The sequence below is a fragment of the Perca fluviatilis genome, chromosome 19 (genome assembly GCF_010015445.1).
Source record: "Perca fluviatilis chromosome 19, GENO_Pfluv_1.0, whole genome shotgun sequence".
Taxonomy (NCBI): domain Eukaryota; kingdom Metazoa; phylum Chordata; class Actinopteri; order Perciformes; family Percidae; genus Perca; species Perca fluviatilis.
In genome coordinates, this window is record NC_053130.1 from 4775089 (window position 1) to 4788879 (window position 13791).

The 13791-nt window shown below is 39.0% G+C and overlaps 1 protein-coding gene across 2 annotated transcripts in view; it reads right to left on the minus strand.

Annotated features, from left to right (window-relative positions):
• The window catches only part of LOC120548036 (protein kinase C epsilon type-like), a 121431-nt gene that overhangs the window by 19700 nt on the left and 87940 nt on the right, over positions 1-13791 (minus strand). For both annotated transcript variants that reach the window (XR_005637132.1, XM_039783969.1), the window contains exons 12-13: positions 5304-5442; positions 4361-4549 (exon numbers count right to left, since the gene is read on the minus strand). Coding sequence is in view for 1 of the 2 variants with exons in the window: in XM_039783969.1 (XP_039639903.1) it covers positions 4361-4549; positions 5304-5442 (328 nt within the window). In the remaining variant the exon portion in view is untranslated. The remainder of the gene's footprint in view (positions 1-4360; positions 4550-5303; positions 5443-13791) is intronic.

Consider the following 13791-nt stretch of genomic DNA (forward strand, 5'->3'; position numbering starts at 1 on the left):
AAAACATCCTTTGGTTTTTTCAAATCGACTTTGTAAAAGAAGAAAAGACTCGGATGATGTAAATATCAGTCAATTTGCTGCTTCTAAGAGAGAGAGAAAGGAGCAGATAATTAGTGTCATCATGTTGTTCAGGTGAAACATATTTCTGTCAATCTGTAGAGAACATCCGGCTTTTTTCCATCCGTGTACTAGACCTGTTTACAGCAGCAGACAGCTCGTACACCGAGGCAGAGAACTTTTCACACACTAACCAAGAGAACTAAAATATTAGGGGAAAAAGGGAGGACGAGTGGCCATTTGGAGGAGACCTTTATTGCATTAAAGACAAATAAAGTGGAGAAAAGAAAATCCACTTTCAAGTTCACAGTAGGAAAGGACCAAATGAGATGAGCAGCAGGAGATATGAAATGTTGATCATTAGGGGTGCACGATTCAGAAAATGCCACCGTTCGATATCGATTTTTAGGCTCAAGATTTTAAAAAAATGATTCACAGTATGTAAATGTAGTTACTTTTCCCATGTGATTGCAGAAGACATACAATTACATTTTTTTTTGCATTTGAATGTGAATCGATTTTTTTTTGCACACCCCTATTGATTATCAGAGATACCATTATTTTTTATTTTGCCAGGAAATAATCCCATTGAGATTCAGAATCATTTTTCAAGGGAGTCCCAGCCAAGACAGCAGTATAATAGTTCCATATTCAAATATACAGTGAAAAACAGATAACATAAAACAGAAAAAGACAGTTGGCAATTTAACATCATCTCAACATCATCACCAGCAGCGCTCCGTAACAGCACATGTGCATTTAGTACTCAAATAGTCATCGTTAGTCTCATTGTTGGTAGGTCGTCTAATTGAAGATGATTCTGCCATTTATACCAGGATGAGGCTGCAAAAACTTTAAAGGCACTTTCAACGAAGACAGTTCGTGTTCGGGGAATGTCATACATGATTTGCCCATATGACATATGACCATGCGTAGCCCTTTACTTTTACATCATATTTTTCGCATGCTCCAAATATTGGAATTCCAAATTAGGAACTATTGAGTCATTGCAGAGCGGTGTGTGCGACTTATTTCTCTAACGATTTGTCTTGTAGGCCATGCTTTTGTCCCGATTTAGATTCTTTCAGGATACATGGGTGTCGATTCGATTTGGATCGTGATTTTCATTCATGGCGATTCTAGGAGTATCGCGATTTTCTTTTCTTCTTTAACAAAAACAAACGTTGAATGATACACTTTGAGAGACAGTATATCGTGAGACATTTCTAAAAAACGAATCGTTTTCTAAGAAGAATGACATCACACGTCAGTCAGTCAGTCTGACATTTATTTATTTCATTTGTAAAGAAGAACATCAGTGGATTTTTCTGGATTTTCTGCTTTTGGTCTGTTCTGCTGAAAACGGATATGAGGGGAGTCACCGTCGACGGTATCGTAAAAAACAGAAAATATTTAGGTGAATCATTGGTGAAAGAAAGAAATGAAAAATATTGATTCTTGGAAAAATAATCCATTCTAAAAATTGTCACAAATAATTCACGATACATACATGAAACAATTTGTTTATCTCCAACTGGGCTAGTTTCCTTTACCCAGCAGCTGCCAAGCAAAGATTTAGGTAAGAAATGCCAGCCTCTGTGGTCAGTGTAACTCTTATCAGTTCAATTTTCTAAGCACAAACGGACATTTGGAAAAACTGAAAAATGGGTTCAAATATCCAATTTTTCATTTTTTTTTCGCCTCGACAATTCCAATTTTCTGTTTTTATTCAGAGGATCAGAAATTTAGAAATTTACAAAATTGCGTCTGTGCTCCAATTATTCAATACTGCCATGGTATTCTCACTTCGTTCCGCCTAGCTACGCCCCCCCCCCCCAAAACCATCAGTTGCACCTCTGACCCCAAAGTCTATCAGTTTGTTTTTTTTTGGTCCATATGCAGTTAATGACCTGCATATTCTGCAAAGTAGAGGAAGAGAATACCATTGCAGTATTGAATAATTGGAGCCCAGACGAAAAATAGTTAAAGATCCAATTTTTTAATTTGTCAAGGATATTTGAACCCATTTTTCTGTTTTTCCAAACGTCCGTTTGTGCTTAGAAAATTGAACTGATAAGCGTTACACTGACTCTTTGTCACCTTAATTTAGTGAAAGCTAAAGTCAGCTAAAGTCAGTCAGTTATTGCCACAATAAGTTACACTTATGTGGAATTTGCCTTGGTGAATGGTGCAAACATAAACAGACAAACAAACATCTTAAACATGAATTTGAATACAAAATAACTGTTGCATAAGAAAAAAAGAGGCTGAATGTGCGAAGAATATATAGTATGTGCAATGGGCAGATGTAAAGTCCAGGATGAAGCTAAGTGCAAAGTGGGATTTGAGAAATCTTTTTTACACTTTAGATGAAAAAAAAAAAAAGAAGGAAATTATGGGTCCACACTCGTCATAAACACCCCATTAACAGCGTATACTGTAAATGAGTGCAGACTTATCTTGCTATTTGGAAAAAATACAGCCACTATAAAAGGACTCCTTCGTCGACATTTTCTTCAGGATTTCCTCAAATACTTGAAAGCTGGGTGAGTGGTGACCAGCCATTAGGCTGAGCTGAGGGAGTTTTAAGTCCTTCAGCTGAATGACATGTCCAATCAAAGCCCAGAGGGCTGGTCAACTAACTGGTCAGAGTGCAAGACATCTTGTCCAACATAAACACATACACTTTCCCACAAGGCTTTGCAGTCAACAGCCAAGGTAAACGCAGGGGCTTGTGATGGAAAAACTGGCCGAACAAATAAACGACGGACAAGTAGCATTACATGAACACGCGCGCACACATGCACACGCACACGTGCACACCCACACACATGCACACACACACACACACACACAAAAAGTGTCATGGATTAAAACATAGAGGAAATGGTCCAATGTTCTTCCAGTGGAGGAAACATGGAACACCAAGAAAAAAAGTTGCATCCTCACTCACACGTGACTCTGAGAATGAGACAAGACGGAGAAGGACAGAGCGGAAAAGACAAAAAGACAAGCAGAGAACAAGTGACAAAAGCAAAGAAACACGAGAACTGACACATGAATGGCAAGACATCAACGAGTTAAGAGTCCTTAGTGGATCCTTAGTTTGGATCTATAACAGCCCATTAGTCCATTAGCGCTGGATATCATTTCAATGAACTTGAATTTTGCGAGTTTCAATGCTCATAACAAAGCTACCTTTTCTTTGTTTTTCTTTAGAAAGCATGAGGAAAAAGCAAGCAAAATGAAAAACAACACAACTAGGACTATAGAGGCTCAGGAATAGTGTGCTGAAGGGAGGTTGAGATTTTATTGTGTGTAGTAGAGCTGATACTTTAATCTGAAAAGCCTGAGGAACAGTAGATGCAAGAGAAAGACCACTCAATTAAAGATACTTTGGTATACAGATAGATCCCAGAGTGTGGGTCTATTTTTAGAGTTGCAATTAGTTTTTTCAAAGGTTTGATGTTGGCAATAATTACAGTTAGAACTAATGGCAGCGAGACAGGTTTGCAGGTTTGTTCCTTACTAATCTTCTTGTCACCAATAATGCATTTCAAGACATGCGCAAATTGTGGATTTTTGGAGTATGAATTTTATTGACTGCAAAGCAGGGTGAACGCTCTTATGTGGTTTGGAGTGATTCATTTTGGTGCGCTTGGATTTTTCTCTGTGTGAAACAAAACTAAACCAAGGGGAAAATGCTTTAAGTTTACAAACTCAACTGATTGGGACCAGAGCAAACAAACTATAAGTGTGAAAACAAAGTTCACAATTGAGTTAGTCTACATTGTCAGACCTTCCTCCACAGCGCTGTGGAGGAAAGTCTGGCTAGTCCACACAGCATTGCGGGATGGGATAAAAACGTGCTCTGGTTTATCTGCATTTCTTTAAACCAATCACAGACTCAAGCGCCAGACTTAATAACGGTGCCTCGGCAAAATAGCCTTGAGAAGAACCTTGTTTTGGTTACATGTGTACGTTTAAAAGTTGTTTTAGTCGTGCAACAGAAAACATAGATTGGATAGATAGTCTAGCTAGCTGTCTGGATTTACCCTGCAGAGATCTGAGGAGCAGTTAACCATTGTCCTCATAAATCCAGCGCAGTTTAAAATGCCAACACAGAGAAAGCGGAAGGTGACGGACATCCGGCCTAAATGAGGGACATCTTGCAGAATTTTTTCGGCGGCACCGGAAAAATCTCGGAAGTGGAACGTCGTGGCTATAGACTAAACTGAGCAGACTAGGTAGTGGACTACAAAGTGCTCTCAATGCAAAGTGTTTCAGGGAACAGCTAATTTACCGCTTTGAGAATGGACACTGCCTCCTTGCTGAGCCAGACGGGGTAGAGGACGTCGTCATGGAGGATGGACTCGAACAGGTCGTCTTCGTTATCAGCTTCAAACGGCGGCTGGCCTGCCATCATCTCGTACATCAGCACCCCCAGAGCCCACCAGTCCACTGACGGGCCGTAGTCCAGCTCCTGAAGGATCTGATCGTACATCAAAAAGAAGAGACTTACAAACAGGTAGTATGAGTCAAAAACCACACCTACATTTTTAGCGACGTAAAGTTATGCTGAGCAAGCTTATGTCATTTTGGGGGCTGATTATTGAATTTTTTTGGCACTGAGGTACACTTCCCACAAGAAAGCTAAAATGATCTACTTTAATCTCCATCTTAGCAACGAAAAATTGAGTATCGTCTGCAAACAGTTGAACATGGACGAATAAAATATGTGTGTATGTAGGTTATGGGGCGTAACAACGCATTATGTGATAAAACGTCAAAATGTAATAAAGTTTGTGAGTTATAAAAAATGAATAAAGACATTCATTTTGGTAATTTATTATATAATGCACCATATTACACTTTTGTTAAAAAAAAGTGCAACCCCGGCATTTTATAAGCATTATGTAATAATTTATTACAGAATGCGAAGGAATTTATTACATGTCGGGTTCAGGTTTTTACTAAAAAATGCAGCGGATTGATAAGTAATGCGGGTGTTATTACATAATGAAGGGAATATTTATTACATTTTGACATTTTATTACCTAATGCGTTATTATTTTGTAATGCGTTGTTACTGGGGTTGTGGAAGCTGTGACATTTTATTAACATTATGTGTTGTTATTAGGTAATGCGTTGTTACTGGGGGAGTGGAAGCTGTGACATTTTATGGCATAATGCGTTGTTTTTGGGGGTGTGGAAGCGTTGACATTTTATTATGTAATGCGTTGTACCTCAGGTGCGATATAATCTGGCGTCCCGCAGAAGGTGGTGGTGCTGACACCGTCGAGGATTCCCTCCTTGCACATCCCAAAGTCTGCCAGCTTACAGTGTCCCTCGGCATCCAATAGTATGTTGTCCAGCTTCAAGTCTCTGCAGAGCCGGAGGGTTGTACAGGGGAAAGGATGGATGGATGGATGGATGGATGGATGGATGGATGGATGGATGGATGGATGGATAGATAGATAGATACTTTATTAATCCCAAACTGGGAAATGACTGTTACAGCAGCAAGGTAAAGTTAAAAGTAAGATAAGATAACAACAGATAAAAGAACAGAACATACTCAAAAAATATACTTAGAGGAATGGAAAGAATGTACATATATATACAAGGTACATATATATACAAGGTACCTCTATATACAAGTGTAGAATACAGATATACAACCTACACATACACAGAATATATAACAAAATAAAAATAAAATAGGTATAATATAATTTTAAATATGAATTATCAAGATGCTGTTAGACATTGTAGGATTTCACACAAATAAACATACAAAAGCTTTTAACAAAGAAGCTCATATTTTGACATCAATTTGGGCTACAAGAAAATGCTTTTTGAGCTATTTAATTTAAATATTTTTGTTTATTTCAATGGAATCTCTTGTGCAAAAAATGCTTCTCAAAAAAGACTACACATTTGAGAACAGTTGGGATTTAGAATAACCATGATAGACAAAGGTTTTCACAGCCCCACAGGTTATTCTTGAAAAAATTTTATAGATGTAGTGTATGTGTCTCTGAGGCGGGGGAGAAATACATAGAAGTATGATGAAAAGGGTAACAGACGTGGGAAAATAGAGAAAGTTGAGGGTTGAATAGGAGAAAGAGATGGATGGGGGAGAGAGAGAGAGAGAGAGAGAGAGAGAGAGAGAGAGAGAGAGAGAGATGGAACAGTGCGAGAGATAACAGAAGCAGTGTTGAGAGATGACAGGGTTGGTCATGAATGCGGTCGCTCTGGGTTTGATGGTTGATCGCCACAAAAATGTCAACATCTCCCCGATGTAGCCAACGCAGTCATTCAGCCCGAGGTGTTTTCAAAAATACAGCCGCCCTGACAAGCCAGCGAGGAGATAAAGTGTGCGTGTGTGTGTATGTGTGTGTGTATGTGTGTGTGTTTGTGAGCTTATGCAACTGTCCTGTTTTCGCAAGCCCCCAAAATAAAAAAGGCAGCTTAACCAGCCTATTTTGAGAGCTGCTGTTGAAAAGTTTGGTCTTTTCTGTCCCATCATGCCTTGCTCTGACAGGATATTGATGGCTCTTTAGAAGGTTGTTAGGGAAAATGGACAGATTTCCACATTATACGTGTCTCTGGGTAAGCATTTTTTTTTTTTATTCTGTGCACCCTTAACCAAGTGAATTGAACTCATTTGACTTGCAAAAAAAAAAAAAATATATATATATATATTTTAATAATGAATATTACCTGACAATGAGCAGTTTTATCTGCAGTCACGACAGGTATCTGGATATCGTGCAAAGTTAAACTATGAACGGTATGCTTATGTGCCTCAAGTCTCAAAACCATGTCAAAGACATGTCAGATGCAGTGGAGCTTGACAGTTTTTACTAGTTCATGTTTGGGTCATTGTGAACAATCGAGTTGACACATGGCAGCTTCCAATAAAGTGTATTTTTATTTTTTACATAGATTCATTGATTGAAGTTTAATGCACATTCTCTTTCCAAGAAAACCATTTCCACAGGTTTGAACCTTGGTTATGTTTGCTGAAGCATGTCTGGTTTGATTTATGGGAACTCTGCATGAAATCCAGAACTTTCATCACGCTTAGCTCCACCCAAACAACCACAGTGTTGTACTGTTGAGCAGCCCGGGGGGCTGTGCCTTGCTAAAAGGCACATTGATGGCCTCGTGTTGAGGCAGGAAAGAGCAGCACTTGTTCTGCATTTTTCCCCCGGACGAAAAGATTAAACTGGCGACTGGCGGCCTCTTTGCATATCTCACCTCCAGGCGACTCCCAGCACATTACATCTGAATTGCACGCCTGCAGCGGGGCAGAAAAAATAGCATATGAATTTAATGCATTTGTTATTGAATTCAAATGGCTGCTGACGCTAATCTTTGTATTACACATCACCTCGCTGCAGGAAGATTCAATATTAGGTGGCTGCAGGTGTCCAGCTGTACTAATGGAATGATATTTAGTTCTGTAAAGATGTCTTGTTGTGGTTTTGTTAGAGGAAAAGGAGCTAATAAATCTATATTGTATAGCAGGGAATGGGCAAAATGTTGATAATCTTTAAATCTTTATTTATTTAGGAATTCATACTTTGATTCTGTGCACGAATCTGTACTACAATTACTATTTTATGTTTGAGTCTTTATTTGTATTTACTTATTTATATTGTTACTTGGTTACACACAACACATTACTAAATATAAATGACTATTCAGAGTGCACAAATTGGAATAAAAAAAAAGGTTTCTGTCGTCTGAATCAACAGCTGTTGTCTGCTTTATTAAGATGAACGACCAGTAAGGCCTACGATTATATTATTTTTTCATTTCCAGGCACAATTCTCTTATATAAAAACACACATTTCAGATTAAAAAAAATATGACCTATTTCATCTATTCATGGTTTGGCTTGCTCATTTCGTTCTTTTTTTCAAAGATTATTTTTTGGGGGCTTTTCCCTTTATTAGATAGCGACAGTGGATAGACAGAAAAGCAGGAGAGAGATGGGGGATGACACGCAGCAAAGGGCAGCAGGTTGGATTCGAACATGGAGCGCACGCTCTTAGTGGGTGAGCTAGAGGCCGCCCCGCTCATTTTACTCTAGTGCTGTTCTGGTCAAGCTTACTATTTAGTCTGATAAAGATTGTAATCAGTTTTGAAAAACATCTCATTTGAAACAATAATGAATGACTAAGTTATGTCATAGATTTAGGATCAAAAGCTGAGATTTGTGAGATTAGGCGAGCGTAACTTTCAAGTTAGTACAGTAGAAACACAAAACAGTAAGAACTTGCTTTAGCATTTCAGAAAGGCACTAAAACAAATACACGTCTGCCTCATCTCTAGGCTTTTCTAGGGGCAGAAAAGGGAGTTGTAATTCAAATATCTACAGCTTTCAAACTACTAGCATCACTGAGTATCAACCTATTCAAACACTCATGCTTTTAAAGCCATGTAAGACTCCTATAGGCTGACAGTTCAAGGGGAGGGCTGGCAACCGGTCCAAGGGGTCAAAGTACAACACTTAACTGGAGAAAGTGGCTTAGCATGTATCGGTAAAAACCGTACTGACCCAGGATCAGTGTCACACTGTGTTCCTACAGTCAGGGAAATATGTGTTATATATGTTAGCTTTAATATCGCTTAAGGATCAGTGTCTCACTGTGAGCCAGAGCAATATGTGTTATATATGTTTGGTTGTTGTTGTTTTTAAGAAAAGAAATCCTGTCAATAATCCTGTCAATAAACAGGAGCTGCTCTGCAAGACACTCTCACTCACACAAACACACACACACACACACACACACACACACACACACACACACACACACACACACACACACACACACACACACACACACACACACACACACACAAAAGCGGCAATCAGGCTCAATTGAGAGCATTTCCTGTGTTACTTTTTAATCTTGAGTGATTTTTCCATTACGTCGTCAGCGGCAACCCCTATGCACTGTCACAGCTAACCTCTCTGTCTCTTTCAACTCTCTGACCCCCCCCCCCATCATTCCCTCCATCCGTCCATCCCCTCTTCCGTAAGACAACATGTTTGAAACACACACACACACACACACACACACACACACACACACACAAAGTTGAACTGCAGAATAAAAATTAAAAGTCTCGTTTGGGTATCATATATATTGATGTGCATCCCATTATTACCTTGTTTGGTATAGTCTATAGCCACTTCCAGGATTTCTCCGTTGACGCTGAAAATGCGTGTCTTTTCGCCGATGTGTGTTTCCTTCTGCTTTCTTTGTGTCGGCGTTCTAACCTCCGGTGGATTTCTGAGGACTCTGGTTAACTGCTCCTCAGATCTCTGCAGGGTAAATCCAGACAGCTAGCTAGACTATCTGTCCAATCTGAGTTTTCTCTTGCACGACTAAAACAACCTTTGAACGTACACACGTTCCACCAAAACAAGTTCCTTCCAGAGGCTATTCTGCAGCGGCTCCAGGCGGAGCTTAGCGCCACCCAAGACGATTGTTATTGGTTTAAACGAATGCCGAGAGCAAGTGTCATGAACACATGACACTGTCATGACACATGAACCCTAACCCTAACTCTAATCCCTAACCCTAACTTGTCATGACAAAAACCGAATGACATTTACTAAAAGAAGCGTTATGTCATAAATGTTTATGACTTGTTTATAATGTTTATGACACATTGATGACAGTGTCATGACACTCTTATGTAGATACCTTCAAGTAAAGTGTAACCGATGATTGAATTTAGATGTGAGACGGTGTCAGACTTTAGTCTTTTCAAAGTCTATTCTAAGTCTTCTAGTGTCTGGTAGGCATAAGTGGCATGAATCCAAGCAGACCCCGATCCTCTGTTACCTCTATTACTGCTTAAGACAGAGGCTGAGGTCTGCTAGAGGTATTTCTGGTAATAAGACCTTCCACATTTCAAGTCCTCACGAGGACCGTTTGACTCAGACGCAGACTCTGTCTGGGTGGAGTATCACTTTGAAACCCGGCTAGGAAGCCAAAACCAATACAAAAACACAAAACAAAACATTAAAGCTGCGAGCTTTCGGTTTCAACCTTGATGATTGACTGGGACTCAATTGGGTGCCAACCCAAAGAAACACTTACTCACGTTCACACCGTTATAACTGTATGACCCTTCATTGTAACAATGAGCCCCGGTCCAGCAGGCACCAGCAGGACTGGACCCTCTGAGATCATGTAGCCAAAATACCTAAATAACGACACCTGATGGAAGTTCTATTAGTGTTTAGTCATTCTTTAATTTCTTTAAAACCGTGCAACATCTTGTTTGTGTTTTACATTTTTATGTGTGTGTTTTAAGCATATGCATATCCAAACCTCAATTGGATGTGTTTTGTTCTTTGTTTTGGATGTCTGTGCATCATATGTTATGTATTGTGTACATTTTGGGGGTTTAAGAATCAAACTTTGTAAGCAACCAGCAGGTACAATGTGGCTTTTTTCTGTACGACACTGGAATGACACTGTATGACATTCTATAACTGCTCTTTAATGTTTAATTTCTTATACTGCACTGTAACTTTTATTCACGTATTTTATCTCTCAGTTCTTATGCTGCACTGTCAATTTTATTCTTGTCTTTTATCTAGTGGTATTTAAGAGACGGTCTGCGATTCCGTTCCGGGTTTTTGACAAGGTTTGCCGAAGAAAATAACGTGACGATCACATTGAAAAATAAATAACAGTAATTTCTTATACTGCACTGTAACTTTTATTTGCATATTTTATCTCTCTTGTTTTTAAGGTTTTTAAATTGTTTTTAAATTGTTTTCTAACTGCTCTTTAATGTTTTATGTGAAGCACTTTGAATTGCCCTGTTGCTGAAATGTGCTCTACAAATAAAGCTGCCTTGCCTTGCCTTGTTGTGTTTCTTGAGCTGATTGGGTGTCCCCTTATTTGCCTATCTTACTGGCATCTACACAGACTGTCTATTCCGGTTTACTGGGGTATTACTGACCTATATCACTAACCAGACCACAATTTGCATTAACTGTATATTGACTCTTCACTACTTTAGCATTTATACAGACTGTCTAGTCATATATATTGCGTTAAAACTGACCAACACCACTAACTAGATCATAATTTGCACTAACTGTTTAGTTTAGTTTAGTTTGGCTCTTCACTTCATCTCAGCAGTGTTATAGACTGTCTATTCATGTATATTGTGTTATCACCATATCACTTTCGCATATCCTTCGTCTTACTTACACCTCACTTTGCACCGGTTTTGTAATGCCTACTTAATCTGCACTTTATGTAGCCTACTGTATTCTGTGTTCTTGTAATTTAGTGAATGTGAAACTGTAGGTTGTCTTGCACGCTTATGCTTTTCTTGGCCAGGTCGCCGTTGCAAATGAGAACCTGTTCTCAACGGCCTACCTGGTTAAATAAAGGTTAAAAAAAAAAAAAAACACTAGACTGTAGTCTCTGAACAACTGTCAACAAGTCCCCCCCCCCCTTCATTTTGGACACTGCACTACACCTATTGCGATTTCAATAAAATTGCAATTAATTGTGGAGCACTAAAGAGGGCTGTACCATCTTCTATCATGTTCAACTGACCTTTAATATCTGAACACATAACAATACACAATTCATGTCCCATTACTATGCAGCCTGTTGGCTCATTCTGGGGACACTGTGTCTGTGTTTATCGCAGGATTTTATAAATTCATGATGCTGTAATGGCAGGTACACACGCACACACACACACACACACACACAAAATTTATTCCACAAACTTAAACTTATTCCACAAACTTAAACTTATTACACCAACTCTGCTCCAGTTGCATACAACATGTCTGCTTCCTCTTTCTCTATCTCTCTTCTGCCCACTTACCACACACACACACACACACACACACACACACACACACACACACACACACACACACACACACACACACACACACACGTCAAAGTCGTTTTTGTTATTATAATGTGTAATATATAATTTCAACACAGGCATGTTTTCTTTTGGTTAAACTACTTTGTTGCAACAAAGACGCCATCCAACGAGAGTGGAGGTTGTTTTGGTATAAACAAAGTTTTTAGTCATTGTAAGTTAATGGAAAGTGAACCCAGTGTTTAAGGTAACAATTGAAGCAGTTCATTTAACGATTACAGGCTTCTGCTTCTGGGAGATCCTCTCATTACAACCTAAACCTGCTTATTATTTGTAATAACTAGGTCAAAGGTGAGCTTTATTCAATTTGGGTTCAAATGTATTCTTCCTGCATCTCTAGAGCCGCTCTGCTGATTCGTCAGCAAGGCTTGAGACTAGGGATGTAAAGATATACACTCAACTCATAATTGGATTCACTGTTTTAAGTTCACGATACAATTTTCGTTTAGCAGAATGAGCTGCACACAAATGACAGAAAAACAATCCTTTATTTATATAAACTGTGCAAAACTACATGTGTCCTCTTATCAAAGGTGCAACTGAAATAGTATTGTATCTTAAAAAACTAAATTGAATAAAAGAAAGAATAACTTGCTTTTCTAAAACTAATCCCACACCAAAATAACAAAATCAACAGAAAAAATAGCTCTTTAAATAAATAACCTAAGAAGACGTAGCGACATCTGAAGTCAAAGTGAAATTAAAAGTAGATTACGCGCTAGGCCGTTTCAAAATGGCATTGCGGTTCATTTTCTATCGCAACTGGTTGTAATCTTTACACATGTATACCGATTTTTAACCGATTCACGATGCATCATTACATCTCTACTTGAGACAATCGTCACTTAAAGTGGGCTTTAGGGTTAGGGTTTAAAAAAAAAAAGCTGATTGACAGTTCTGTTTTTCACTACCTCAGCAAAGCAAACCTGATTGGACGATCGCACCAGTCACTCATTTGCCATTGGTCTTATACACTGATCTACGTGACAGGGTTTCTGCAGGTTTTACCAAGTCAAATTTAAAGGACAATTCCGGCGCAAAATGAACCTAGGGGTTAATAACAGATGTGTGCTTGAGCTATGTTACTGGTTACACGTTGCATGTTGTTCGTCGTCCGACTGGTCGTGACTGTTTTCCCAAGATGGCGCCCGCCTGTGTACCGAACAGTACTGTCTTTCTAAACTTTATTTTTAATAAACTGTCTGTACACTTACAAAGTTCTCAATGTTTCAGTTTACATGTAGGGACCCTCATTATGCTACCGTGGAAGTGTGGTGCTATTTTGAGCCTTGTTAGTTGTATAGAAATAGCAATTTGTTTTTACTTTACCCGTGCCCCGACGACTAGCGAGATAAGCTAATTAGCGTTTAGCGCTAAAACTGGTTACAAATGTGTTATTAACCCCTAAGTGAGGGGGCTTGCGTTCTCCTTTACCTTATTAAGGTAAGCTAGGTTAGCCTCCTTATGTGCGCTTCTCAAATGTACTTTCAAATTTGTGGGATTTTTCCCTTTAATAAATAGTCCACATATTTTACCACCTTCCACTGCAAGGCACTTGCTTTTATCCAACACAGTCATAATATAATAATAATAATAATAATAGGACTCTGCCGCTTTCTTCCGACTTTCGGTAACGCCATGATGCCAGGCGAAGGGCACGGACTATGTTGTGTTCAATCTGACATGGAATTTCGGAATTTCTGGGTTCCCTGTTGGAAACTATGTGTATGGCAAAGACTGTATAAAACAGGTCTATGGTCGGAAATGTCAGCTCTGAAA